The 12,497-nt window shown below is 42.5% G+C and overlaps 1 protein-coding gene across 1 annotated transcript in view; it reads right to left on the bottom strand.

The window, feature by feature from the left end:
• Positions 1-530: 530 nt before the first annotated feature.
• Positions 531-12,497, bottom strand: part of LOC147748428 (hepatic lectin-like) — an 82,785-nt gene continuing 70,818 nt past the window's right edge. Inside the window, exons 6-8 of the mRNA XM_086961475.1 lie at positions 6,032-6,183; positions 5,241-5,353; positions 531-1,931 (exon numbers count right to left, since the gene is read on the bottom strand). Coding sequence (XP_086817601.1) covers positions 1,796-1,931; positions 5,241-5,353; positions 6,032-6,183 — 401 coding nt within the window. The 3' untranslated portion in view covers positions 531-1,795. The remainder of the gene's footprint in view (positions 1,932-5,240; positions 5,354-6,031; positions 6,184-12,497) is intronic.

The raw sequence follows: 12,497 nt of genomic DNA, 5'->3' as shown, positions 1-12,497 counted from the left end.
TGTATATTCCAGTGGGTGCAATTCAGGTCATCAATCTTTAGGTGAGCCCATGTGGGAGATAGGGTGCTCCTATAATTTAGTTGTTATTCTTGTCATTGCCTTCATGACCTGAGGCAAGGGGCTGCAAGGGCAATAAGTACCAGGGGTACCAAAAGCAAATCCCTGGGGACCAGCCTGTAACCCAGGTTCCCCCAATTAACACACCCAATGACAGGGAACTGGAATTGCTGCAGAGCCAGTCTTCAAGCAGTGGCAATCCTGAGAGGTTTTTTTTTTACACTATCTTGTGACCAATTTGTACAATCAGTAGCTTAGCAAGTTTATTGACCCTATGGGAAGTTTATCAAAATATCAGCTTTCTGTTTTTCTCCATTTTTACCAATTAAGTGCAGACAGAGAAACACATTTTTTAATATTTTGAGTAAACTAATTTTGCTCCCAAACATTATCCTGTCAGTTCCGAAACATGCTTTTAATCACCAAAGTACCAGCTTTTCATTTGTAAAACAATTCAGTACAATTTCATCATCTTATTTTTTCTGACTTTATTATATCAGCTTTAATAATCAGGACATTATTATTTTTCCCCAAATATTACTATGACATTATTGCTAATTCCACATACCTTGTCAAAAAAGATCACATTTTCATGTTTTGCCAAAAAACTATTTGTGCACTCCCTCATCAGAATCTTGCTTTCTAAAAACACACAATTTTCTCGCCCAATTACCAACGTTCGAATTTTAGAAAATAGAAATACTTTGTCCTCAGGCATTTGCTTGTCATTTTCTGAAATCAAATTGTTTTGGCCACAAATAGGGGCCTATTTGTCTTTACAAATGCATGTCTCGAAACATGAGTTTCTCCTTTCCTTTAAGCACTCTCATATTTCACTGCCCGCCATGAGATCTCCAGCATCAGATTCAGCTTTCCAGGCCACATGTAGCTTCATATATCCATACTGCCCCATATCCCCAAGTAACACCATCATATACCACAAGAGCATGACTATGCCCATGCTCATCCTCAAATGCCCATGCACCATCTTAGTATGTCTGGTATCGCTGTAATTTCCTAGGTGTTGCCGGCATGCCAGGGCATGCCTTAGGCATGTGCAAGCTGTGCACCTTTACAGAGCGACCAAACCCCAGGGGCCACCACGCCAATATATATCCTTAATATAATAATCCTCTGAGGATGGATACATATTTGCGTGGCGGCCCCTGGCAGGGATTTGGTGGCCTCTGGCTCTGTACCACTTCCAAACACCCTGACCCCCCCCCACCCCCCCTCTTCACTGGCCTCCGTGCTCCACCCACGCCCAGACCCCCTCTTCTGGGCCCCCTAACTACGCTCCCTGCCAAGGGCCACCATGCGCCTAGAGCCGCTCCTGGGCATGCTACGGACAACATTCATGTGCCAGGAAGAGCCATTTTAAATTATCTTTGTGATCATATACTATGGTTTTAATTTACATGCCATGGATAGTCTTCACAAGCCAGGAATTATCAAGATATGCCACAGACGGCTACTAAACTACACATTCTATTCAACAACTACTGACCACATAGTCAAGTACAGCATTATCAGATGTGTGGCAATTTAGAGCCCATTACTGCAGTTACTTTGTATTACGATTAAGAACGGAAAGTTACAAAGTTGGGTTAGTATTGAAATATATAAACAAATCTGCAGTTTGAAAGAAAAAGGGAAGTTTCCTCCTATGATGTTGATAGGTAAAAAACTCCCCACAGAAGGGCACATGTCAATGTTTCAAAGATGACAGGCCTGCTCGCTAGGTGCCCGCTTTCTTCTCACAAATAGTGAAACACAGGTCAGTACAGCGCACGTCATTCCATTCTCCACCCGCCAAGAGATGGCCGCAGTCTTCGTTTTTGTTACTGTCATTTGGCTCGTTGGGTTTCCAAAACCTAGAAATAAAAAACCACCAACATGACTTGCCTTCAACAGTGGAGACAGATTAAGCTCAGAATTTCAGCATTTTTCAAATAATGCATAATTGATATTTATTTCACAAAGCGCCTTATTAGGAAACTGTCTGGCTTCCATCTAAAAAGTTAGATTATGCTTCTACCCAACTCAAAGGTGTACCCTTTATCAGCCGTTGATGAAAAGCTGAGCCAATCGTGAGATTCAAAGATGACCTAACGGTTTGGACAACTATGTATGTAGCAGTCAGCTCATCCACTCAGTTATCTTTACTCTGGGATGACCCACCATTCTTTACAGCTTTCATTTTTAACCCCTTCGATGCTGATGACGAGCTCAGCTCGTCATCAGCCACGGTGGTCGTGTGCGGATGACGAGCTCAGCTCGTCATCTAACGCAGCTGTTAGAAAAAAGCCGTGCAGCGGAAAAATAACTGCCGCAGCGATGCGGTTAAAGAATTAGTGTTTGTGAGAGGTGATTTATTTTGTGTCTAATACATAGGTTTAGACCAGGGATCTTCAAGTCAGTCCTGGAGGGCTGAATTCATGCCAACATTTAGCAAATCCCCATTGAGATATATGTAGTTATCTTAAAAATCTGTCATAGACCCGGCCCTCCAGGACTGACTTTGAATAGCCCTGTCTTAGAACAATCCCTTTATTGATGATGTCATCATATCCGCTACAAACAATGATGTTATTGCTGATAGAGTTACAGTAAACTCTTGGTGATAAAGGATTGATTGCCTTTTATTTGGAGCTTTAACTTCGATTCTTGGTCTGACAAACAAATGGCTGGAAAATTCGGTGAAATTTTTCAAAACGTTGACCAACATTATGTATTGCTTATGTCTTTTCTTCTCACGGCCAGAACACAGATGCCTTTTCTAGAGTTTTAGAATGTTTTTGATATTTCCATTAGCCTACAAATGCTGTGGATAATGTTTAGTTCAGCTTTGGTTACATCACCCATGATTTACCAATACTTTACCACGCCCCTGAGTCCTAGTGGCATCAAGTCGGGGGCAAGAACACATAACACGATTACTTTTTATGGTAACTTTTGGTAATAAAAGAGTTAACCCAATTTAGAATATAGCCAAGGCTACTGGAATTAGGCAATAGTGTGGCCACAGCAGTTTTCACATAATTATAGATTTGCCACATTTGCCACATAATCCATCATCTGTCGCATTATCTGCGGATTTTAACCACCAAAAAAATGTTTGTAGGACAAACGGTTCATAAGATACTAAAAATGCTGCAACACATTTTGCTGCACAGAGGAATGCCCTTTGCAAAGCTGGACTGGACACCTTATTATTATATTTGGGTGTTAAATTGTTATAATGAGGTGCAACCGGGAAACATCCTTTACACCGCAACTTTTACCACGCAGTGCTTTTACATCGCATTTTTTACAATGCAAACCATTACAACACATTGCGCTGGGGGGCGCTCTAGGATAGGGAATAGATTTAATTTACTATCCAACACCTTCCCTACTATCCACGGGGACTGGAGATGGAATAGTAAATTAAACTATTCACTATCCAGCACCCCTCAACACTATGCGCTGTAAAGGCATGCGTTGTAAAAGTTGCGATGTAAAAGCATGCGTGGTAAAAGCATGCGTTGTAATGTCATACATCTGGTGCAACCTATACCCAGACAGTGTTACCAAATTTGAAATTATGAAATAATGTAAAGTAATACTATTACAAAATGTGCAACATTATGCCGTATTGTTTGACTTTTGTGTGGAATATTTTACTCAACACTGCCAGATAATGGGTCTCTCCTGCCACATAATTCCAGTTGCCTTGAATTTAGCCAGTGAGATCTACTGTGTATCTCAGCTAAAAGAACACAGAAAATACAAACTCAACCTCCCTCATACAGTGCGCTGATTTGAATATACCGTAAAATGTAGCAAATAAGCAGCTAAACAAATATACTTCATGCATTCATGTAACAAGTATCATATTTTGGGATCTACTTAGCTTTTAATTTGGCTACCTGGTAACGCTAGATTCAGGGCCTAATTATGAGGCCCTTATGCAGCTGTTACGTAATTTTTTGTGACACTGCAACAGCGTAATAAATGCGCCACACTGTGCCATATTTACAACGTGATCCATCTAAGCAGATGTGTCCTTTTGTATAACCTGATCTACATTATGCCTGCATCAGGTATAATGTATGCAGGGTGGGCGTTCCAGCGCAGGAAAGCCATGTAGAAGTGACACTAGGGCGCCACTACGTCTAATCCTTATGCCTGCTTGAATCAGGTGTAAGGAATGAAGCAGGGCTTTTCACATGGGACTTGCCACATGTGAAAAGACACATTACTGGAGTTGCATCGGTTTTCGGACAAATTCTAGCAATGTGCCAGTTTTGCACCCTACAGGGACATCAGTAAGACTGACATATCAGTAAATCCTTGCGCCATATAGTAAATACAGCGCATCCATGCTGTTGAAAGGAGGGTACACTGAAAAGTGTTGCATCGCTGTTTTACCAGCAATGCTACACTTTTCATAAATGAGGCTCTCAGTTTTTATCAAGGATTGACCGTGGTGAAACACTTGGGCATTGCTTTCTCTTTGACCATTATGCAGCATATTATCTAAAGCGAGTGGTGTATGTGTGCTGTAATCGTGTGATATTCTCTACTATTTAGGGTGCATTGTCATTGTTTGCACCCAGCGCACATTGGCGCAAACAATATCAATCCGTAATACGGCCCCAGGTATGGTGCTTTATTAGATGATCAATGCTAGTCCCTAGTGGGATAGAAGGAAGAGATAATGTAGGGTTAAATGGCCTATTGAACATACGTATACAGAATCCTGTATTATACTGGCCCAAGTATTACCATAGCTATTAGAATTTGTGTTAAGAACACCTAACAAAATAATCCATGTATTTATTTTGGTAAGAACTCAACCTTCACTTAATTTCAATATTTTAATCATTTTAATGTGGTTTTCACCACAACAATCATTTTACAGATTTTAGCTGTTTTGATATACTCTCCCATTTTACATAATCCCGTGCCTGTGGGCATATAATTTCAATATTTAAATGATTTTAACGTGTTTTTCACCAAAATAATTATTTTACAGATTGTGGTCATTTTTTCTGTTATGCTCCCCCTTTTTACATATTTCTGTGCCTATGGGCGAATTTAACTGCAAACCTAAAGTTTTTAATCAGAGAAATATGTCAATGGCATTACTTCCGCAAGTGGCAGTATATTAAGTGTCTCCGAGCATGTTGGACACTTACTTTATAGAGGATTTGTAGTCTGTTCCATCTATCCATTGCCATTCCTGTTCCTTGTCCATGTCGGTGAGACCAATCCAATAGCGCTGGTCTCTAGTTTTGCCTGCGAGGAAGCTCTGAGGAGAAGGTGGAAGAAGGTTTGAGATTTCAGTGAATGCCTCTGAAGAAACAGTCAGGATGGCCAACACTGCGTCTAATAACTGTATATCTGTCAGTAATCATACATTGCGATAGCATCAAGGAACCTCCTTGGGGACGAATGTGCTATATCTATTTTGTTATGCTATTTTGTGGTATTCTCTGTAAACTTCTCTGAGAACAAGAGTGCACGAGTGACTAAGTGAAAATGTTCTAGATCTGTTACCATGATCCCTGAGGGGTCTGGGTTGTCATGTTCAGCGGTTGCCAGAAACCATTCACTTCCTGTTTTGGTTAGGATGACACTGTGACCTGACTGGTCTCTAGGCCAACATATACTACGGGGGTGCATGGAATCAGTCCAGGCACCTCACCCAAAGTTTACGTTGTCCACAAACGTGCAGATCCTACTGATTAGTAGGAACAGTGTGACAAAGACTACTTTTATAGCAGTCAATCTTCTAGTGCTTCCATACAATGCAATTAAAGAGGCACCCAACAAAATGGCTCAAAGAGAATTTTGGGGGCTGTCAGATACGAAAAGTCATGATTTATACTTCTCCTAGGCAGTGTTGCAGTCACTCATGATAGGTAGATGCTTCCAAAGGTTACTAATACTGTTAAAGGCATGCAGAACATCCAGTAGCTCACTTTACCTGTTCTCCCTCACTAGTGATGATAGCCAGGATCGCGCTCTTGGATTCGCACTTCAGCTTTCCGTCCATCCAGGTGGATTTTACATTCAAGAACAAATAGCAGCTCCCGTTATAATACTCCCAGGCCTCAGGACCTGCCCCGCATGGGTTGGCTGGCAACACAGAAGTGACAATTTAAGAATGAGGTGTGAAAATGGTCCTTTGATAGTAGAAGCCCAATACAAACACCTCACTTCATAGCATAATGGCACTTAACACAGCAAGGTCTTGTACCATTGTGCAACAAAAACAGTAATATTTTTTGCAAAGGCCAACTGTAGCAAAGAGAAGAAAACAAGCATTTGCAATCAATAGGTCTTGCATTAGCGAGACTTATAACTATTGCTATAAGCGGGTGCCATGCTCAAACATAAAGCGCAGCGCCGGTATTGTAAGTATAAAAGCATGCGCCGTGCAAAACATAAAGCACGGCGCCTGTTCACTTTAATTAAAAAAAAATAATGACAGCGGGTGCTGTGTTAAAATATAAAGCGTGGCGCCCATGCATACGTAAGTTATGTGCATGGTGGCCCATGAAGCTGTGTCTGATTTCCCCAGTAATTTCTCATTTTACCCCAGACTTTCACCAGGAGATTTTAGCTGTTTTCATCAAAATAAATATCCGGGTAAGAGGAGTGTTCCAGCGGATCTCATGGGGCCGTTAACTGGTTACCGGCCCCAACGGGAACAAGTGGTCCATAGTGAGGGCCAAAGTGGTGAAAACATTGCAGGTGCTGTTAATTTTAGAAGATTGAAGGTAGGAAAATATACGGTGACCCATAACATTAAATACCAGTGTAACATTACATACCGAGTAATAAGATCACATTTGTACAATCACATTGCATAATATTACAGTTTGAAATACAAACACAAATTTAAAGCATACCATTACATTTCAAAATATTAAATACCTTACAGTTACAAAGAATAAAATGACACTGCATAGAATGGTATACCAACAGGCCCGATTCTAGTGGGTGGGCCAGGCGCACCCAAACATGAGCCTGGCCCGCCCACCAGGGTCGGATTGGGATCACAATTTGGCCCGGGCACTGACGAAAAAAGTGGCCCACATTCAAGAGGCGTGGCCCATATTTAAGGGGCGTGGCCCACATTCAAGGGGCGTGCCCTTTCATGAAACACTATTTGCACAGACAAGGAATGAAAGTGGGAGGATACTGTTATTGCACAGGACACAGGGCAAAGGTGCCAATGGCCTACATGCTGAGCATATAAAAAAAATAGTAAGGCCCCTTTCTGTCACAAAATTATTCCAGCCCTCCAGCACAGGAGCACCTGAAAAGCAGCAAAGCCCCTGCTATTACTAACCTACTTAGCCCTCCCCAGACCTTCAGCTTAGGAGCACATGAACAGGTAAGGCCCCTGCAATTAGTAAATTAATCAGCCCTCCAGGCCTCGCGAAAATGTCCTGGCAGGGGAGCACAAAACAAAGCTTTCTGGGTCATCCAAGGTAGCCAGGTAGCCAGGGGGAAGGCTGAGGTGAAGCTGGTGCATGGGAAGTGCCTTCCCAGTGTGTTCTGGCAGTTTGAGTGTTTACCATTTACTGTAGTATTACCCTTGTACCTGTGTATGGTACCCTTTTGTAACTTGCACACATCACTTTTCTCTGGTATCACACTGTATGCTACCTCTCACTTTTGTTTGCTTTAGATACTTGCACAAGTGCCACCATTGCCTACGTAACGTTTGTTCTTGTGCTGGAGTGTCCGCCATTTATTGCAGTATTATACCTCTACTTGTACTTTGTACGCTTTTGTAACCTGCACACATATCACTTTTTCCTCCTGTAATGTACCGATTGCTACCTCATGTATTTTGGTTGCTCACTATTGTCACTTTTGATTCATGTAACTTAACGTTTGCTTTTGTAATTTGTCCACTTGTAATTTTTCTCCTCATGTATTATTGCTGTTCCTTGTGTGAAGCGCTCTGACACCTTTGGGTAAAATCCGCGCTATATGTCCAATTTCGATCTTTATTTCTGCCAGTTTGACCATCAAAGATATACAGTAAAACACATGTAATACAATATAAAACCTTTCCACCATAAAAAAATGAGTACTTCTTGAGTGACAGTAGATAAAAGGTCATACATTAAAATTCATATTCTTATACTTAAGTAATCATCTGCGACTTTAAAATACGGGTGCGGGTATGCCAGACACTTGTAAGGAATTTGGCTAGTGCAAACACCGTTGGTCCCGAGACATCAGTTTTTAAAATTCTATACATCGGGAGGTATTGCCTACAACCAAAGTTTCTAATAAGGGGTAAAAGCCAATATTTCCTAGCGCCATTTATTGCATTATTATACCTCTACTTGTACTTTGTACGCTTTTGTAACCTGCACACATATCACTTTTTCCTCCTGTAATGTACCGATTGCTACCTCATGTATTTTGGTTGCTCACTATTGTCACTTTTGATTCATGTAACTTAACGTTTGCTTTTGTAATTTGTCCACTTGTAATTTTTCTCCTCATGTATTATTGCTGTTCCTTGTGTGAAGCGCTCTGACACCTTTGGGTAAAATCCGCGCTATATGTCCAATTTCGATCTTTATTTCTGCCAGTTTGACCATCAAAGATATACAGTAAAACACATGTAATACAATATAAAACCTTTCCACCATAAAAAAATGAGTACTTCTTGAGTGACAGTAGATAAAAGGTCATACATTAAAATTCATATTCTTATACTTAAGTAATCATCTGCGACTTTAAAATACGGGTGCGGGTATGCCAGACACTTGTAAGGAATTTGGCTAGTGCAAACACTGTTGGTCCCGAGACATCAGTTTTTAAAATTCTATACATCGGGAGGTATTGCCTACAACCAAAGTTTCTAATAAGGGGTAAAAGCCAATATTTCCTAGCGCCATTTATTGCAGTATTATACCTCTACTTGTACTTTGTACGCTTTTGTAACCTGCACACATATCACTTTTTCCTCCTGTAATGTACCGATTGCTACCTCATGTATTTTGGTTGCTCACTATTGAAACTTTTGATTCATGTAACTTAACGTTTGCTTTTGTAATTTGTCCACTTGTAATTTTTCTCCTCATGTATTATTGCTGTTCCTTGTGTGAAGCGCTCTGACACCTTTGGGTAAAATCCGCGCTATATGTCCAATTTCGATCTTTATTTCTGCCAGTTTGACCATCAAAGATATACAGTAAAACACATGTAATACAATATAAAACCTTTCCACCATAAAAAAATGAGTACTTCTTGAGTGACAGTAGATAAAAGGTCATACATTAAAATTCATATTCTTATACTTAAGTAATCATCTGCGACTTTAAAATACGGGTGCGGGTATGCCAGACACTTGTAAGGAATTTGGCTAGTGCAAACACTGTTGGTCCCGAGACATCAGTTTTTAAAATTCTATACATCGGGAGGTATTGCCTACAACCAAAGTTTCTAATAAGGGGTAAAAGCCAATATTTCCTAGCGCCATTTATTGCAGTATTATACCTCTACTTGTACTTTGTACGCTTTTGTAACCTGCACACATATCACTTTTTCCTCCTGTAATGTACCGATTGCTACCTCATGTATTTTGGTTGCTCACTATTGAAACTTTTGATTCATGTAACTTAACGTTTGCTTTTGTAATTTGTCCACTTGTAATTTTTCTCCTCATGTATTATTGCTGTTCCTTGTGTGAAGCGCTCTGACACCTTTGGGTAAAATCCGCGCTATATAAAATCACATAAATAAATAAAAAAAATAAAAAAATTCCAAACATCACCTGGCCCCCACAGCAAGACCCATTCTTCCCCGTCCACTATGCCCTGAATGTGAAGGGCTGTGGGCGAGGTGCTAAGACAAACACCGTTTCTGGGCTGCATGGGCCCCAGGGGGCCGAGGTGCAAATGGCTCAAAGGCCTGAGAAACACCTGGCCCCCAGGGAGGCCGATTCTTGCAAACAATCACCCCTCCCCAGCCCAGCCTCAGCTTGATTGCTTGGCAGGGTAGGGGTGAAGGAGAGGCCTCAGCTGACAATCGCTGTCCGGCCGCACAGCGAGGCTGCTTTAATTTTCTCTGTCTGTCTCCGTGCACTCTGTGGGCCGTTTTTTTTTCTCCCCTTTCCTAGTCCACTCTCTGTGGACTGGGACAGGGGAGGAAAAAACAGCCCACAGAGGGCACTGAGGCACCGGCCCTTCGGCCCATTCCCGAATGCCCGCCTTGCCAATCCGCCCCTGCCGCCCACTCAAACAGGAGCCTTGGCCCTCGCAGTGAGGGCTTGAAGGCAGGCGTGCAGCGCACAGGTCGTGTGTGTCTGCCTGGTCCGAGACAGCTTCACGGGCGCACACACACAGACCGTTTTAGAGATTCTCGCAGCCCCACCCGAGTACTTCACAGGTCTTAAAAGACCATTAACATGTATGGCGAAAGGCGACAAATCCTTGCTTTGTTAACGGTTACCTTTGCCTACTGTTCTGCTGTGTGGATATTCCTTTTTCTATGCAGCACAGGTTAAAAGAAGTTTGTTTATTCCTATTCACCTCTCCTGACCACTGCAGCTGCTTAGCACATCAGGCTGTGACACAAAGTTTGACTAATGGAATAGTAGGTAAGAGAATGTGTTACTATTTGTTTTTCTATTTAAAATCTGCACAGGCCCAGCAGGACACATACTTCGTGCCCTTCATTTAAACAGTTGTTATAATTATCATGGCTGATGCAGGACAACAATAAGACTATACAAAATGCCCAGATAACGCTGGTGATAAATGATCTTGCTAGCGAGTAGTTTTTAAATGCAGATAAACTGTATTTTATGTGGCAGCTCAGTGGGTTACAGCTTTTGCCAGAGATCCTTGTGTTACTTGCAGTACAGAAGTTACAATCCTAACGTAGGACAGTAACTAATGAACTGTTACCAAAGAGTTGCATACAAACATGAATGGTAGAGTTAGAACTTCGCTTTTTTTGTTTTGTGATACAGTTAGAACTTCCTTAGTCTTTCATTATTCTAATGTTGCTAAAATGAATAGTTTTGAGCAGATATACATTTTTATCATTAAAGCTGACCCCCATGGAATACTATTTAAATCCTAAAGTTGTGTTTCCCCAGACCAAACCCTCTTAAAATATAATGCCCACCAGTATGGATGACACGTGATTCCTACACATCCTGTAATCCTCATTGGCTTATGTGACATTCCCTGTAGACTGGTTTACATACTTGTATGATTCATTGTCTCTGTATAATGTGTGCGTGGTGTAAAGTACTGACACACACTACACTGATATGAGTAGCGCTATACAACAAATGCAATGCATATGAGAGAGGGGCTACGTAAAGATGAGGGGCGCTGGTGGAAGGTGGCAGTGAGGGAATCCGAGGAGGAGGTAGTGGGAGGGGCTATGGAGTGATGAGGGGCACTGTTGGAGGGTGGCAGTGAGGGAATCCAAGGAAGAGGTCATGGGGTGGAGGGAGAAGCTAGGGAGAGATGAGGGGCACTGATGGAGAGTGGTAGTGAGGGAAATAAAAGGAAGAGGTCATGGGGTGGAGGGAGGAGCTAGGGAGAGATGAGGGGCACTGATGGAGGGTGGCAGTGAGGGAATCCGAGGAGGAGGTAGTGGGAGGGGCTATAGAGCAATGAGGGGCGCTGTTGGAGAGTGGTAGTGGTGGAATCCGAGGAAGAGGTCATGGGGGCAGGGGGGAGCTAGGTAGAGATATGGGGCACTGGTGTAGGGTGGTAGTGAGGGAGTCTGAGGAGGAGGTAATGAGGGGGAGGGTTACAGAGAGATGAGGGGTACTAGTGGAGGGTGGCAGTGAGGGAATCCAAGGGGGAGGTCATGGGGGGGCTACAGAGAGAGGAGGGGCACCAGTGAAGGCTGGCAGTGAGGGAATCCGAGAGGTAGGTCATCAGGGGCAGGGGCTACAGAGAGATGAGGGGCACTGGTGGAGGGTGGCAGTGAGGGAATACAAGGGGGAGGTCATTAGGGGGAGGGGCTACAGAGAGATGAGGGGCACCAGTGGAGGGTGACAGTGAGGGAATCCGAGGAGGAGATCAATAGGGGGGCCATGGAGGGATGAGGGGCACTGTTGGAAGGTGGTAGTAAAGTTATTAACGGAGAAAGAGGTCATTGGTGGGGCGCCAAAAAAGACTTTCGCATGAGCGCTATGGCCTTTCTGTTTTTGTTTATTTAAGAAGCAGTCGGGTCATAGGGCTTCTGTGGAACATACTTTAAAGTGCGTGCTAATTATATTTACTGCTATATTCAATGTTTCAAGTTTGAAGATGATTTTACTAATGTTTTTACTGGGAAAAAGTGGAGCCCAATGGTGCCTGATATTGGGCTGGGGCCCAAGGTCAGCTGTGAGATAAGGTGCACTGGAGAGGAGTAGTGGATAATCAAGCATGTAAAGGAGAGGTTTGCAG

The sequence above is a fragment of the Lissotriton vulgaris genome, chromosome 1_1 (assembly GCF_964263255.1).
Source record: "Lissotriton vulgaris chromosome 1_1, aLisVul1.2, whole genome shotgun sequence".
Lineage (NCBI taxonomy): Eukaryota > Metazoa > Chordata > Amphibia > Caudata > Salamandridae > Lissotriton > Lissotriton vulgaris.
The sequence above is the reverse complement of the archived record's forward strand: the minus strand, read 5'-3'. Positions and strand labels throughout refer to the sequence as shown.